At 40.5% G+C, this 14038-nt stretch overlaps 1 protein-coding gene across 1 annotated transcript; it reads right to left on the bottom strand.

Moving 5' to 3' along the window:
* Nucleotides 1-634: 634 nt before the first annotated feature.
* Nucleotides 635-10078, bottom strand: pdpr (pyruvate dehydrogenase phosphatase regulatory subunit). Its single transcript, XM_030765950.1, has 18 exons — nt 10030-10078; nt 9024-9302; nt 8714-8847; nt 8357-8438; nt 7377-7540; nt 7121-7242; nt 6795-6912; nt 6292-6441; nt 4913-5105; nt 4693-4817; nt 4268-4423; nt 3648-3781; nt 3063-3211; nt 2729-2841; nt 2469-2563; nt 2212-2301; nt 1801-1983; nt 635-1567 (listed from the first exon to the last, which is right to left on the bottom strand). Exons 2-18 carry the CDS (start codon nt 9290-9292, stop codon nt 1163-1165), a joined length of 2682 nt encoding a protein of 893 aa, XP_030621810.1. The 5' UTR covers nt 9293-9302; nt 10030-10078; the 3' UTR covers nt 635-1162.
* Between the last annotated feature and the right edge of the window lie 3960 nt (nt 10079-14038).

The following is a 14038-nucleotide window of genomic DNA, read 5'->3' as shown; positions in this document are numbered from 1 at the left end:
AATATTTACCATATTTCTGAGAGACCACTGACTGAATGAGAGTGTTATGATACAGTGTAAGCCCAGTCTTTTTTATCTCCTCTAAATGCCTTGCACACGCTGAGTGTAGCCATAGTACTACAATATTCATGCACCACAGTAAATGTCTATCCTCTACAGCATGGAGACAGCCTGTTTTTCTCTTATCTTATGATGCACACATTCCTTATGCATCCTTATTACTTCAGCTCCGACTATATGATACATAAATGGTGTAGTCAGATTTTTTTTTAAGTTACAATAGACAAAAGTACAAACACTTACAACATATGATACAATATATCTGAAAGGAGATTTTGTACACTGTTCATACAAAAATACATCCCTTTATTTATCATTAATTGGACACTCTGTCTTTTTACATTGGCTCTCCCAAAGGGAGTTAAAGTTCTCTCTCTTTTTTTTTTTAAATCAACAATATATACCAACCCTCAACAACAAGGAATTCCACTTAACGGCAGGACAAAAATTACAGAATTGTACAATGTCTGAAAGTATTTCTGTGCCCTATTGGTCAGAACCAGAAAAACATTACTCCACCCTCTAAAGCAAAAGCTGTCCAGAGCGAACCACTACAGACACTCATTCCTCAGAGCAGGCTAAAAGAGATCATATGGCAATGGTTAGATAACCAGTTCTCACAAAAACAAGATGACACCCTCCAACTATGTCACACACTCCACACAAATAATCTCCCTGACTGACTGACCTGTAGTATATGGAACTTAGATCATTGGCTGGTTGACTTTCGGCCAGCTGAAGACCAGAGGGAGAATCCTCATCCTGGACTAAGCCTGTTCTTCTGCACAACAAGTTTAGTGCTGGTTGCGGTACAAGTGACAGAGGTAATAAGAAACCACACTAACCGTTTTCCTAACTGTAAAAGACGCGTCATTTGAGTTCTAGACCAGACTGGCTGTTGGCAGAACATTTGGTATGTAAGTGGTAGTGCACTTTGGTTATAAAAGGCTTAGAGGGACTGATTGTGCATATGCAGCCAATGGCCAGCCCTGCCTGTGTATGATAAAATGACAAGACAGCTTGGCACTGCAAGGAGATGAGGTAAGAACTGAAGGAAGGCATTCATGCTGCCAACCCAGTACCTCCACGAGCCCTTTCCTCCTCACTTGGCTTGGAAGTTGCTGAGCTCCATGTCGTCCTTGCGGCGTCTCTGTTGGGTGAAGAGGGAGCTGAAGGGGTAGAGTTTGGCTTTGGCTGGGAACCTCTGACCGGCAATGTCCACTTCATAGTCCCCTCTGTTGATGAAGTCGGGGGTGACTACTGCTGGCGTGCCATCCAGGCTTGGTGGGCTGACGAAACCCAGGCATACGTGCCGCTCCAGGGTGTAGCTGTAGGCACTGCTAGTGGTCACTCCTGCCAGCTCACCGTTACGGTAAATAGGCTCGCCCCACCAGGGCCACAGGTCCAGCTCTGTGTCGTGATCCTCCAGAACCAACATGATGAAACGGCGTGTGACTCCCTCCTGACGCTGCCGCAGCAGAGCGTCCCGACCCAGGAAATCAGTGTCCTGACAGAGCAAAGGAAAAAAGGAAATGTAGATGAGAGGAGGGAGGAGGGGAAGGAAGAGGAAACGAGAGTGCTCACAAGAGAGACGAGAAAATTAACATCGGTGGGAGGAAAATTAAACCTTCTCAACCAAATTGTCAGTAAAAGAACGGATATAGCTTAAGACAGCTGTACACAAGATGCTTATTAAAAGCTAATGGGTAAAGATACACTGAATGGCGTCAGTTCTCGGACCTTGTCGAATTTGACTCTGAACTCCCGGCCACACTCTAAAGGCGTAGTGAAAGAATCCAGATCCTGTCCCCAGAAGGCGAAAAACTTCTCAATGCGTAGACTACGCAGGGCATAGTAACCTGCGTTCCGGATCCCATATTTCTGCCCCACTGACATCACCTCATTATACACATGCAGTGCATACTGGGATATCAGCAAAGAGAGAAAGGCAGGTGATATTTTCATTTAATGATCACTCATTAACTTAAAAACACAACCGTATTAATACAAAGAACTCTGCAGAAAGACGATCAAAATACTCATCAGGAATAACAGCTGTAGCACCATGCAATACGTTAACGGTACAACAAATGAGCTGGAAAGTATGACTATTCCTGACAATTACAATCATGTGGATGAAACACAGCTTACCTCAATGGGGATGTAGAGCATGAAGCCTGGCTCTCCAGTGTGTGTCATACTCATTACTCTAATCCCATTGGCATAACCCACACTCATTTCCTGTAATGAGAACAAGACTATGAGAACCTTCCAGCAAAAAAAACAAACAAACAAAAACAACTAAAGTTAAAGCACTAAAGGTTTTTTTACAATGGCCCTGCCTCTAAATGATAGCTCACAGACATCAAGCTCAATATGGTTACAATTACAGAAAGATCAGTGCCGACCTTGCAGAAGAGTGAGGGAAAGTGCTCTGGAGTCATGGAGACATATGAGAGCTCAGACAGCACATCCATTGCACGTGGGCCAATCAGATTCAGAGCTGTGAGGGGTTAGAGGTCAAAAGGGGAGAAGGGTCAAACAGGGACCATTAAATACTTTAGCTTTCTCTGATGATATGCTCGTATCTAAGAAAAGTGTGAAATGTTTGTAAGCGAGGATCTTTACAGTCCCCAAAGATTTCGGTTAGTTAATGTGCCAGACTCACCAGTGTACTTCCAGCTGACGTCCTCTAGGTGGAGGTGTGGATCATTTGGCATGTGCTTCTTGATCCAGGACCAGCAATGAACCTGCTGATCCGTGGGTGAGATGATGAAAAAACTGAGGAACAGAGGAACAAGTGAGAGTGTGTGGGAGGAGGAAAAACCCCTAAAAAGCCTAGGCTGTGCTCTGTGACATGGTGACCAACTGTTCTTTTATCCTTAACCAGGTTCAAACAGCACTCATACAGCTACAGAGCTTTGTTTACAATCATCACAAATGAAAACTGGTTATGACTCAAAAAATATATATTAATTAAGACCTTTTCCCTCTTTACCAACCTGTTTTTGCTGAGTCGCACCACACTACAGTCATTTTCATAGCCACCTCGCTCATTGAGCATACCCGTGTGAACAATGTGCCCAACTGGCACATCAAGGTCATTGGCGCACAGGTGCTGTAGGAGCTCTAGGGCTTGGTCCCCAGATGACTGGTAGACACATGAGATATTTAGAAGAAAGGGAAAAAAATGAATGACTTTATGAATGTTTGGGGGGGGGGGGGGGGGGGGTGTCAATGAGAATGAGTTTTCTCAACCATGACTCAAGGCAATATTTGAGCAGCCTCAATTTAAAGACATTGACTTCTCATTTCCAGATTGGTGAATTCCATACAAATAAACATATAAACTAGTCCTAAAGCACTTCAAACAGAATGTGACATAACATCTTCCAGATCTACATATGCTTTTAAAAATGTGTTTCCCCACTAACGATAACATTAAGAACCTCCTACATGATGAACAAGTGCAGTCAGACAGCATGATAGACCTCAGAGATTAGTGCTTTGGTTGACTAAACCTCCTGAGACACTGCAAGATACAAACAGATGCCGATGGCTGAAAGGGATGAGACAGCATCACTCACTGTAAGTTCAAACTTGGTGAAGGAGGACATGTCAATGACACACACAGCCTCTTTACAGCATTTGACTTCAGCACCCACGATGTCAAACCAGTCAGGCTTATAGAAGGTCTTACTCTGATCAAGAGCCAACAGATCTGTAAAGAACCAAAAGGCAAGACAAGAGGACAGAACTTCAGAAATGTATCCAAATGGAACTAACAGCTTAATAGAACAACTTAATAATCTTAATAGTAGCTTAATAATATCTTAAAAGAATAGAATTGACTCATTGGTATACCAGTGCATAGCAGCCTAAGTAATGTAAAATTCATTCTGAAAGTAAACAAATCTGATTTGCACAGGACTTAAACAAACTCCTATATAAAACCCCCAAATACTCTATACTTTTCTTTGTTCACTACTGTTTTACACTGCTGAACACAACTGGTCATTTTTTACTTTCATCTGGTGAATGCTGCATAAACTTGCTTACCAGCAGAAAGGGGATTTTTTCAGTGAAACTCAACCACAACAAAGCAAAACAATTCAGAGTCCAACAAAGATCATAGCTGGAAAAAGAATCACACCCAAGGATTTCAGACTGTAAAAGTTTATCCCACTGCCTACAGGCACCTCCTCACCCTTTCCAGGAGGAACAAAGTACTTGGCTCTCTCAAATCCATGCTTCTCCATCCAGCGAGCACCCTGCGTGTCCAACCGGTCGTACAAGGGACTAGTACGCAGCTGCCTGCCTGTCTGGAAGTCCCAACGGGGCACTTTGAGCTCATACAGCAACGCTGAGAGCAAGAGACAATGGAGCAGACAGTGAAACAGAGAAATAATATCATTTACACACACACACACACACGCACACATATAATTATTTATTTTATATATAATATTGTATATATATTCTGTTTGGATAAGTAAGCAGAGAAGAAGTGTAGCTGGTTTTATGAGAATCCTTTAGGCAGTGAAAATTGTGCTACACAACTGTTTATTTTTCCTCTGTGTGATTCAACTCTTAACTATGATACAAATGGGGCATTCTGTGATCTGTACTCACGCATGACCTCCATAACTCGATGGCGCAAGAAGGTGCGGCTACTCTGTAGATTGCCAAAGCGTTTAATATCCAGCGGCCAGACATTGTCACTGGGGTAACCATACGTCATCCATTCAGCCAAATACCTAAGGAGAACAAATGCGAAGAAATATATATGGCTTAGGGAAAAAATAAAATAGGATAAATGTAATGAAAGTGATAAGCACAACTCGATTCTTACTTGCCAGCGCCACCTGCAAAGGATAGACCAGAGGAGTTCATGCCAGCCAAGACAAAATAACCGTGCACGCCTGGTGTCTCTCCCATCAGACAGCGCATGTCTGGAGTGAAGGATTCCGGGCAATTCACCAGCTGGTGGATCTCACAGGAGTCTAGGCTAGGCATACGCCTCAGGAGAGCACTTAACATGGGCTCTGCAGGTAGAAAAAGGCATTTATAGACTGAGCTCATCAACTCACCTCAGTCTTGACTGAAAACCACAGAAAGATCCAAAGATTGATCCGAGAACTCAGAGGACTTGGCTTTTTACCAGTATACCTCAAAAAATGTTTTCACTGGTAATGTGTTAGTGGTTCGCCAGCAGAGGGGAGAACATTAAATGTCAACAGCCTATACCAAAAACCTTCTGAGAGGTGCACTGACAGTAGCCTACATTAGTTAATGGACATTTGTAATTAATAAAAGGTAGGCCAGGGACACAGAGAAAGTACATGAGAGAAATAATAATGCAGATCAATGAATTGCACTGGGGGTAAGTGAGCGCTGATTGACATAGCTGGCTTGAAATATCTGCACCTGTCCTTGTCAGGAATTTGCCCGAGTGCTTTCAAACACACACACGCACACTCCTGTCGCGTCAAAGAGGTTAAGACTACTAATACGGCTATGTATTACCTGACTATAATAAAATGACTGAAACATGAGCCAAGTCTAAGAGCAAAAAATTTCGTCAGTCAGAAGCCAAACTCTCAGAGGGGCCTACAACAAACCATCAGGAGGTAGTGAATCCAGTTAATGGTGAAGGATTCATTTTCACATGGGGAGCCAGCGCATAAACTCTAGAAACATTTTCACTAGGAGCTCCAGGGAAAGAAATCCATTTCTTTTTCTGTTTTTTTTTTTTTCTCTTTAAACACAAATACAGTTTAAACATTCAAGCATAGTCTTCAAAATCAAAAAATTGAAATTTTCAAAATGATGTTAATGATCAAAATACTGGTTGAGCCAGATGACTTAATCTAAAAATCTGCCAATCAATTCTTTGTCCAAAAGCTTTCGGTCTGCACAAAGGAAATACCATTCAACACAGGTATAGCTTGTTGAGTACCATGCAACTGCTGTAAGCCACAGTCAAACCTATTCATACTAATGTCGTAGACTTTACTAATCAGAGAGCAGCATGCATGAAGTGCAGTATTACAAGCACAACATTCATTCCCAATCTAGGTAAATACAGGGGGTGTTGTGGTAATGCTCTACCTAAGGAGTCGTGTCTTTACATAAGCCCTTATTTATCTCATAGAACTCAGAACAAGGACAGTGAAAGGACCTTCACTACCACAAAAAGCCTTCGCATGGACTCAGAACAGCTGAACTCACCAAAATGATCCCAGTCTTCTTGCATGTTTTGGAAATCCAGCTGGTTTCGGCCCTCTGTGAAAATGGGTTTAGGGTTCTTCTCAAATCCTCCTGACAGGATACCTCCCTGCCAGGCTCGCACATAGATTCTCCCATCCATGTCCATTACCACTAGAGAAGAATCCAACACAATGCAAATCTACACTGTTCTCCATAAATCTACATTAACAATAAAATAATCACAGACCAGCACAAAACATAAAGTCATTTGAACCCGAGGGCACTGCATAAGAATCACTGCTGAAGGACGCAAATATTTTCTATTCAAAATACCAAATGTCCGTCTGTTACCGACAAATACTTTTACAATAAAACAGAAAAACATATTAAAAATATCATACACAAACAAAATCTTGAGCATAACTATGTGGTGGCACAGTATCAATAACTTAGGGCTGTTTGTGAACAGATGACACGATCTAAACATTCGAATAACAGAAGTGAAGAGGAAAACTGTGCGTTACCTGGAGTGTTGGGTTGTAGAGGTTCCTGGAGTGGCTTGGTAAGGAGGTAGAAATGCTCACAGCCATGAAGTGGCACAGACACTTTCACTTCACTAGCCTGGCCAAGCTCATATGCCCACTGCAGATCAGAAATGCAGCACAACAGGAAAAACATGACAAACTGAACAAAATTAGGTAAATACTAGAAGTGTGTTAGGACTGTGAACTATCTGTCAAATCATACATGCAAAGAAATCTTTCCAATTTCATAGCTAAATTTGCTACCTGATCCTATATCAGTTTAACAAAGTACGATAAGTGAGACTGAGTGCTTTGCAGAAATTCACCTGTCCTGCACAATTAACAAAGAATTCACACTCAATGGGCCCTCTGTCTGTTTCCACGGCAGTCACATGACCCTTCTCCACCAGAACATGGTTCACACTAGTGCGCTCATGGATCTGAACTCCTATGAGATGGACATAATGTTGTTTGAGAGAGAAAAAGGAAAAGCAAACAGGATTGAGGTATGATGAGATGTTTCATTGTCAAAGCTATTTCTCAACTCCAAATACAATTTTAACACCAGGTTCAACCTCTCACCGTGATTTGCTGCTGCAACAGCAAGAGCATGATTGACGTCTGGCGGAGAAACCACCCCATCCCCTGGAAGGTGGAGAGCCCCAACAAGATCATGAATATTCACTAAAGGGTGGAGTTTGGTCACCTCTTTGGGTTTGATGACATTACAGTTGATGCCGATGACCCTGAGAGAGAGCAAGGCATACCAGTTCCTTACATATTGTCCTTGTGTCACTGTCTAGACTAAATTAAAAAAATGCTCCTAAATGAAGGACAGTGTAAACAGTGAAATAAGACATTCAATATATAAAAGTATCTTAGAATTAAATCACCCTACCCAATGCTAACCTACAGTAATCAATTGTCACATCCATCTGCTTTTGGTTCTGATGTGACAATTTGCATAACACTCCCAGCAAAAGTCAGAACACATCCAAATTCATATGTAATACAGCTATACAATATGGAGAGGATATGCTATATGTGATAAACTTGTTGGATATTGTGAAGGCAATATGACATGTGATAAAACAAAGATTAAACGTGTCTCTGATCGCATGTGCTGCAAGCACAGACCCTGAAAATGAGCAGACCGCGTTTCGTTGTATTTTAAGTGATGAGACAGGTCTACTGTATGCTGTCTGTTGTACCCTTTTAGTAGTCACTTTCAGTAGCCGTTTTGCACAAAACTTCCATTTGCGAACAGTCATCTCTTTTATAACCAACGCATTGCCACATGATATATGTACTTCCCCTTTTTCAGTACCAGGTCTACACATGGTAGACTTGTGTGCAGGTGATAATAGAGCAGGGCAATTCCTCTGCTCTATGTCTCTCCCTCAACTTTCCAGCTTTATGAGCCTTAGTTGTTCTGATACCTCATCCCTTTGCAATGTGTTTATCGTGGAAATTCATCTAATAATGACAAATTATGCATTGTGCAGCCATAATATATTATATAAAAATTGTCCACTTTTCAGAAAAAGGAAAAAGTGACTTACTTAAGCCTGGATGCCAGGCGCTTTAAAGAGAGGAAACGATCCTGATTTTGAGCCAGGCACAAAGAACCAGTCTTCACAAACCCTAAAACAAACAAACAAAAAAAAAAGCAAACAATTTTGTCTTCAGTTCTCTGCTGCAGTGGTTTCAACTCCAGAGGTACTAAAGTGGTTAATATTCTCACTTCAATAAGGATTTCTTCCCCAGGGTCTGCATTACACAATCATAATCCACCTCATGTTTTTATATACAAGCAGCCTAGTTGTGTGTATGCTTTAAATCAGAACTAACTAAGATAAGACAGTTTTGGATACAAGACAAAACAGTTTTCAAACACCAAATGTCTATAAGTGTCTCACCTGTTTTGACTCCAGTCTCCTCCTCTAAACGTTCATACAGTGCATTAGAGTAGTGTGCCATTTTGCTTTCGATAGAGATAGACTTGGCCACGCTAACAATGCCGGCACACAGTCGAGTTGTGCCTGCTCCAAGCCTATCACAAAACACACCGGAACAATTTACACTCACAACTAAAAGCAATTATCCTCTTCATTTAGCCCTTGAACGATGAAAATTACTATTGTGAACATGTTTAAAAATATAACATGTGCCACATCTTTTAATCCATGTGATGGTACACTGCGTCCAGAGCACCTCGCTGTAACTCACCTGCCTTGCTCCAAGAGCACTATCTCTGTCCATCCCAACTTTGCCAGGTGATAGGCGACAGACGTTCCCACTATGCCTCCTCCACAGATGACCACACGGGCCTGGCCAGGCAGAGGAGTAGGCTGTGTTTCTGTAGCTGTCGTAAAAGACCGGGGTGAGTTCCAAAGACCGCGGCGGTCTGATCTCGGCCCCCAGCACCCGGTATCGGATAGGAGCCGAGGGAGCACTGCAGGGGACAGAGCCCTAGAGCTCCGTACGCAGCTACGCATGGCTCTGCCACTGGCAAAGGGAGGGAAAAGTAATCATCGCTCACAGATATAGAATGTCCAGATGACAAATGAACAGAACACTCTGAGAATCAAAATCAAAATATTAGCTATATATACATATACACATATATATTTATATATGGCTATGGAAGATTTTAGCTGGCAATTATTTAGCTAACGGGCAGGAGCTAAAACCTGATTAGAGTGAATCAAACAGCCAATTCGGGGCACAAATGTATTGTTGACATTGCTGCAAAGGGTGGTTAAGCAGTCAGGTGAGCTCCCTTTTTGCATATTGACGACCATACTAGCTGAACAGTAGGTGAAGCAGTGAGGTTAGGTAGTTGGCTAACTAACCTAGCTAGCTATGGTGAGACCATAACAAACTTCGAAAACACGTTCAGCTGCGTTTTAACATCCTGTAAACGACTACAGTTAATGGGCTCTTTACTGTGGTACGACAAATATTTTTACTCCCTCGTCTACTTCCCAACCTTTTAATTTTTTCCTCAATACATAACCTGCAAAACTTGGCTAGCAGAAAACTGCAACAGCCGTCAAGCTAATGCTATCCAAGCTAACTTCAAGGTTAGCAGATGCGTATGTTAACTCAACTTGGCTTTTAGAAATATTTAGGATAGACCACAGACAAGTTTGCCGTTGCTACTTACCCAGGTACAGTAGATATGCAAGTTAGCGGTAACAGCGTTTTCTTGGTAATAACACTCTGTACTCACCTAGGCGACCCACTCCTTAGGATTTTGACTATCCTGGTTATGTTCTGGATGCAAATGACTGTCTTAGGTTTCGTATGACGTCCCCTCGCTAAAGAACGCCTGATTTGAACTAGCGGAGAAGCTAGCAACCGACAGTGAACCAATATATCTTGGATATTTGGGTTAACTGATGAACCCAAGGAACCCAAACAAACAATTTGGAATTTTGTGTTTTCTAGATTAAGGATAACACTGACAGTGCTTCATAGTACGTGATGACTCTGATAACACTTCCATCTCTCATGACATTCAAACATAGTTTCAAGATATTCCTGAGTCTTGCGGGTAGCACAGTTTTAATTCATTTTGAATCGCGGATCCAATAACAATGCGAAAATGCGCAGGCAAACTGTTTAGGAGCACAGAAAATGGCTTAAAGTCTTATGTAATCACAACAAACCATGCTCACAAAACTTATTTTACTTCAGTAACAGAGACTACCTGTTGTCATCTGCATTATGTGCAACTGAAAGTTGTTACAGCCTTATACTACATTACACCCAGCTAGGTCATCCACAGAAAAATTCAATGCAAATCAATTTTAAAATAAATAAATTAAGCCGAGACAGAGTCAGATTATTCTGTAATATATTCACATACAAGCCAAAATAAAGATTGCTACAGCACTGTATTTTCACACAAGAAGTCACGTTTCACACCACGTTGAACGATTCCTACACATTAATAGAATGTGGTCTGTTGGGTATGTAAGATATTTCTCAGAGTTCTTAAACCAGTGCATTTATTTTGTCATTCCAAGGTTGGTTACTTGAAATTAATTGGTTTCTTTAGTCTCTAGTTCTTGATAGTCTGACTCTAAATGATAATAATATACGAATTAAATGCCTTTGATTATTCACGTTGAGGTATGTGTTAGGAGTCAGGGTAATCCACCAGACGGCAGCAGAGTATGACGAGACATTTAGTCGTTTGCGAGGTTGTTCGGGAAATTCGAGGAGTCTCACTTTGTGACTCATCTATGGGCAAACCATTGATAGACTTTGAAATGGCATCATTTAAGTTACATAAAGTTTTTTGTTTATATTTCCACTCACATACCCCGCGCATAACGAATTCCTCAGTTTACTGTTCACATGTACGGTCGATGCCATGAGCAGGAAAAAAATAGCTTTGCAACAGGCGATCCATGAAACCCTCATTTGTCTATTTCAATACATGAAGTGTTTCATGAGGTTTTCCTATTTGAAAATCAGAGTTGCGTCTCTGTTCACATACAAAGGCAAGAATCAATATGAAAATCTGCAGACAATTTTATTAAATTGACAAATTTCATCTGTACAGAAATAAAAACAAAATAAAACAAAAACACACAATGTTAAATCTGTTACATCTCAATATTACATGGCAAAGTCTGAGAATCAATAAAAAGCACAGCCATAATTTTTTATGCAGGAAAATGGTTGTTTCATTCTGGAGAGATCTTGCTTTGAACAGTCAAGAGAGTTGAAAACCAGCTTTTAAAGTAATTTGGCAATATGTGCTGCTAGTGTGATTGATACAGGGGGGCAAGGAAAAGGCTATTTAAAGCAATGCAGTTTCCTCTTTGGCTCTTCACTTGTGCCACTGTCACAGTACAAGAATACAACCTCTCCCTTAGAATTCTTTAGAGGAACCGTCCTTCTCTACAGGTTATGAGACCAGGTGGTACACAATGCATTTAGACAGTCTGGTCCACTACAGCACAATGTTTCAAGTAGGCAGTCTGAAGTCTTGTCCACCTATCTGGAGTCCTAGTATGTCTATAAACCATCACAGATATGGTATCTTCAAAAGAGGAGTGTTGGAGCACAAAACAAACAACAAAGAAAACTTAAAAGCTATTTTCTTACAAAAGATAGTTGCAAAAGTAAAAACTATGGGTGCATGTTTCAAAATATATATATATTAAAAAAAATCAAATTGCAAACAAACATTCATGGTATTATGTGACCCTTTACACCTAATGAGCATCTTTGTATTCCGCCTCAATAAATCAGTTCACTTACAGCCATAAACATACAGACCAAGGTCAACATAGTCTTGAATGAAATATCTATTTTGTTGTATCACCACTAAACCATTACAAAACAGAAAACCACATCAGGTCATACATGACTCCAAAGAACACTGAAGGGTTATGTTCACTTAAGGACATGATAAAGTGAACTTTGATTTTTTTTTTTATGGCCTTACTCTACCAATAGCTCAGACTTCACCAAGATACTGTAAGTTGCATCAACAGAAATATTATACCCTCTTCCAGGTCAAACTCTCATTCACATCACACTCTACGTCTGAGGATATTCCACAGTTATACAGAATGATCCTGCAGGAGAGACCGAACACTACTACAGTTCAAGTTATCAGTAGTGGTAAATTGGTTGAAGAGAGAACCAAATGTTCCACGAGATGCAATTGGCAGGCACACTTTATCAGTACAGTGGAGATGAATTACAAACAAAGCCAGAAAAACAAACAAACAAAAACCCCTCTGACAACATATTATATCACTGTGAAAGGACTTTGCCTCAGTAAGGAGAAGGATATTTGTAAATAACATTCATTGTTCTGATACAATATAATGTTGTTTTTTTTTTTCATATAGCATCTATAAAAATAACACATACATCCTGGTAAAATGCAGCACAACCCCCTTCAATGTACATACTTGAAATGTTCATTTTGGACATTATATCATAATCATAATCTCATGATTCAAGTCTATGACACAAGCCTAAAAAGACAAGGTCATGGATTTGAAAACTATTATTTACAGACTGCGTTTGAAATGCGTTATTCTATTAAATTGCAGAATTTGTGAAGAATGAAGCAGCGGTTGAACCAAAGTTAAGCTTAAGCTCAATTATATGTCTGTACAACCATAAGGAAAATGAAAAATAAAAGAAAAAAAAAAAAAGAAAAAGAAAAATGTAATATGTCTTTACGTAATTCTTCAGGTCCATTAGGTGAGAGCTGACATTAGCACATACAATGCTTCAATAACTCAGCCTAATACTCTGAAGGTCCTAATTAAATACATCAATGAGACACAATGCTAACACCTTTCAGGAGATCCTCTTGGGTACATCCAATGAGGACACACACACACACAATGATGGAAAAACTAGGAGCTACATAGTCAAAGTCCTGGAGAGAGTTTCAGAGATTAAGTGTACAGACTGATTTAAGGGAGGTCACTTTCACAGTCACTGACACAGGTTTACTATTCACAAGTCACCTTTGTTTAGCAAACGGGGAGAGGTGAAACATTGTTAGCATTGTTCTACTTATCATAATTTCTGTCTGTATTAAATAAGAATGGAGGGAGCCTTCAGTACTCAGTTAAGAGCGACTCTCTGCCTGTAAATTAGACTACCATTAAGAGACCAGTTGACAACAAAAACCATACTGGAAATTGAAGAAACTGATGACTCTTACTCCAGCCTCTTGATGTTCCACCATTTGTGGTGAGTAGTATAAAATTTCTTGAATCCTTTTGCCTTCCAACATAAAATAAGCAAAGTCCTCAGGCATGAGAGAGAGAGAGAGAGAGAGAGAGAGAGAGAGAGAGAAGGCAACACGCGAACGTAGTCAAATCAGGTTTTCACATTAAAAACACTGAGAACTGTTTAGTAGTAAACAATAAATAAGGCTAAGACCAAACAAAAGCACATTAAATCAAAAAGTGCAATGATTCAGTTAACAGCAAAAGTACCTTGTAAAATATTAATTTCTCGCATATGGTCTGCAGCTGTTTGTCATCATCTTCATCGTGTGTTGGTCCAAAACAGACCTCCTATTCCTTGAAGATCATGTTATCCTTTATTTGCAGTCTTTTAGTTCTTTTAAGGAGTAACAAACTGCCCCTCACATACTAAGACAAGATATCAAATGTGATCATCTCTCCGTTCAGTACTCTGCTGATTCATTATGACCCCTGTCTGTGACTCTGAATCTCTAACACACCTGG

Source organism: Chanos chanos, chromosome 2 (assembly GCF_902362185.1).
Source record: "Chanos chanos chromosome 2, fChaCha1.1, whole genome shotgun sequence".
Lineage (NCBI taxonomy): Eukaryota > Metazoa > Chordata > Actinopteri > Gonorynchiformes > Chanidae > Chanos > Chanos chanos.
This window is presented reverse-complemented; position numbering and strand designations above follow the sequence as displayed.

What these genes read in the sequence shown, in the direction of transcription:
- pdpr (XM_030765950.1), bottom strand. Translation starts at nt 9,292, where the DNA reads ATGCGTAGCTGCGTACGGAGCTCTAGGGCTCTGTCCCCTGCAGTGCTC. An exon ending in AGAAGACTGGGATCATTTTG is followed by an intron (nt 5,106 to 6,291) that starts GTGAGTTCAGCT and finishes TTCTACCTGCAG; the next exon opens with AGCCCATGTTAAGTGCTCTC. An exon ending in TTCCCTCACTCTTCTGCAAG is followed by an intron (nt 2,302 to 2,468) that starts GTCGGCACTGAT and finishes TTCTCATTACAG; the next exon opens with GAAATGAGTGTGGGTTATGC.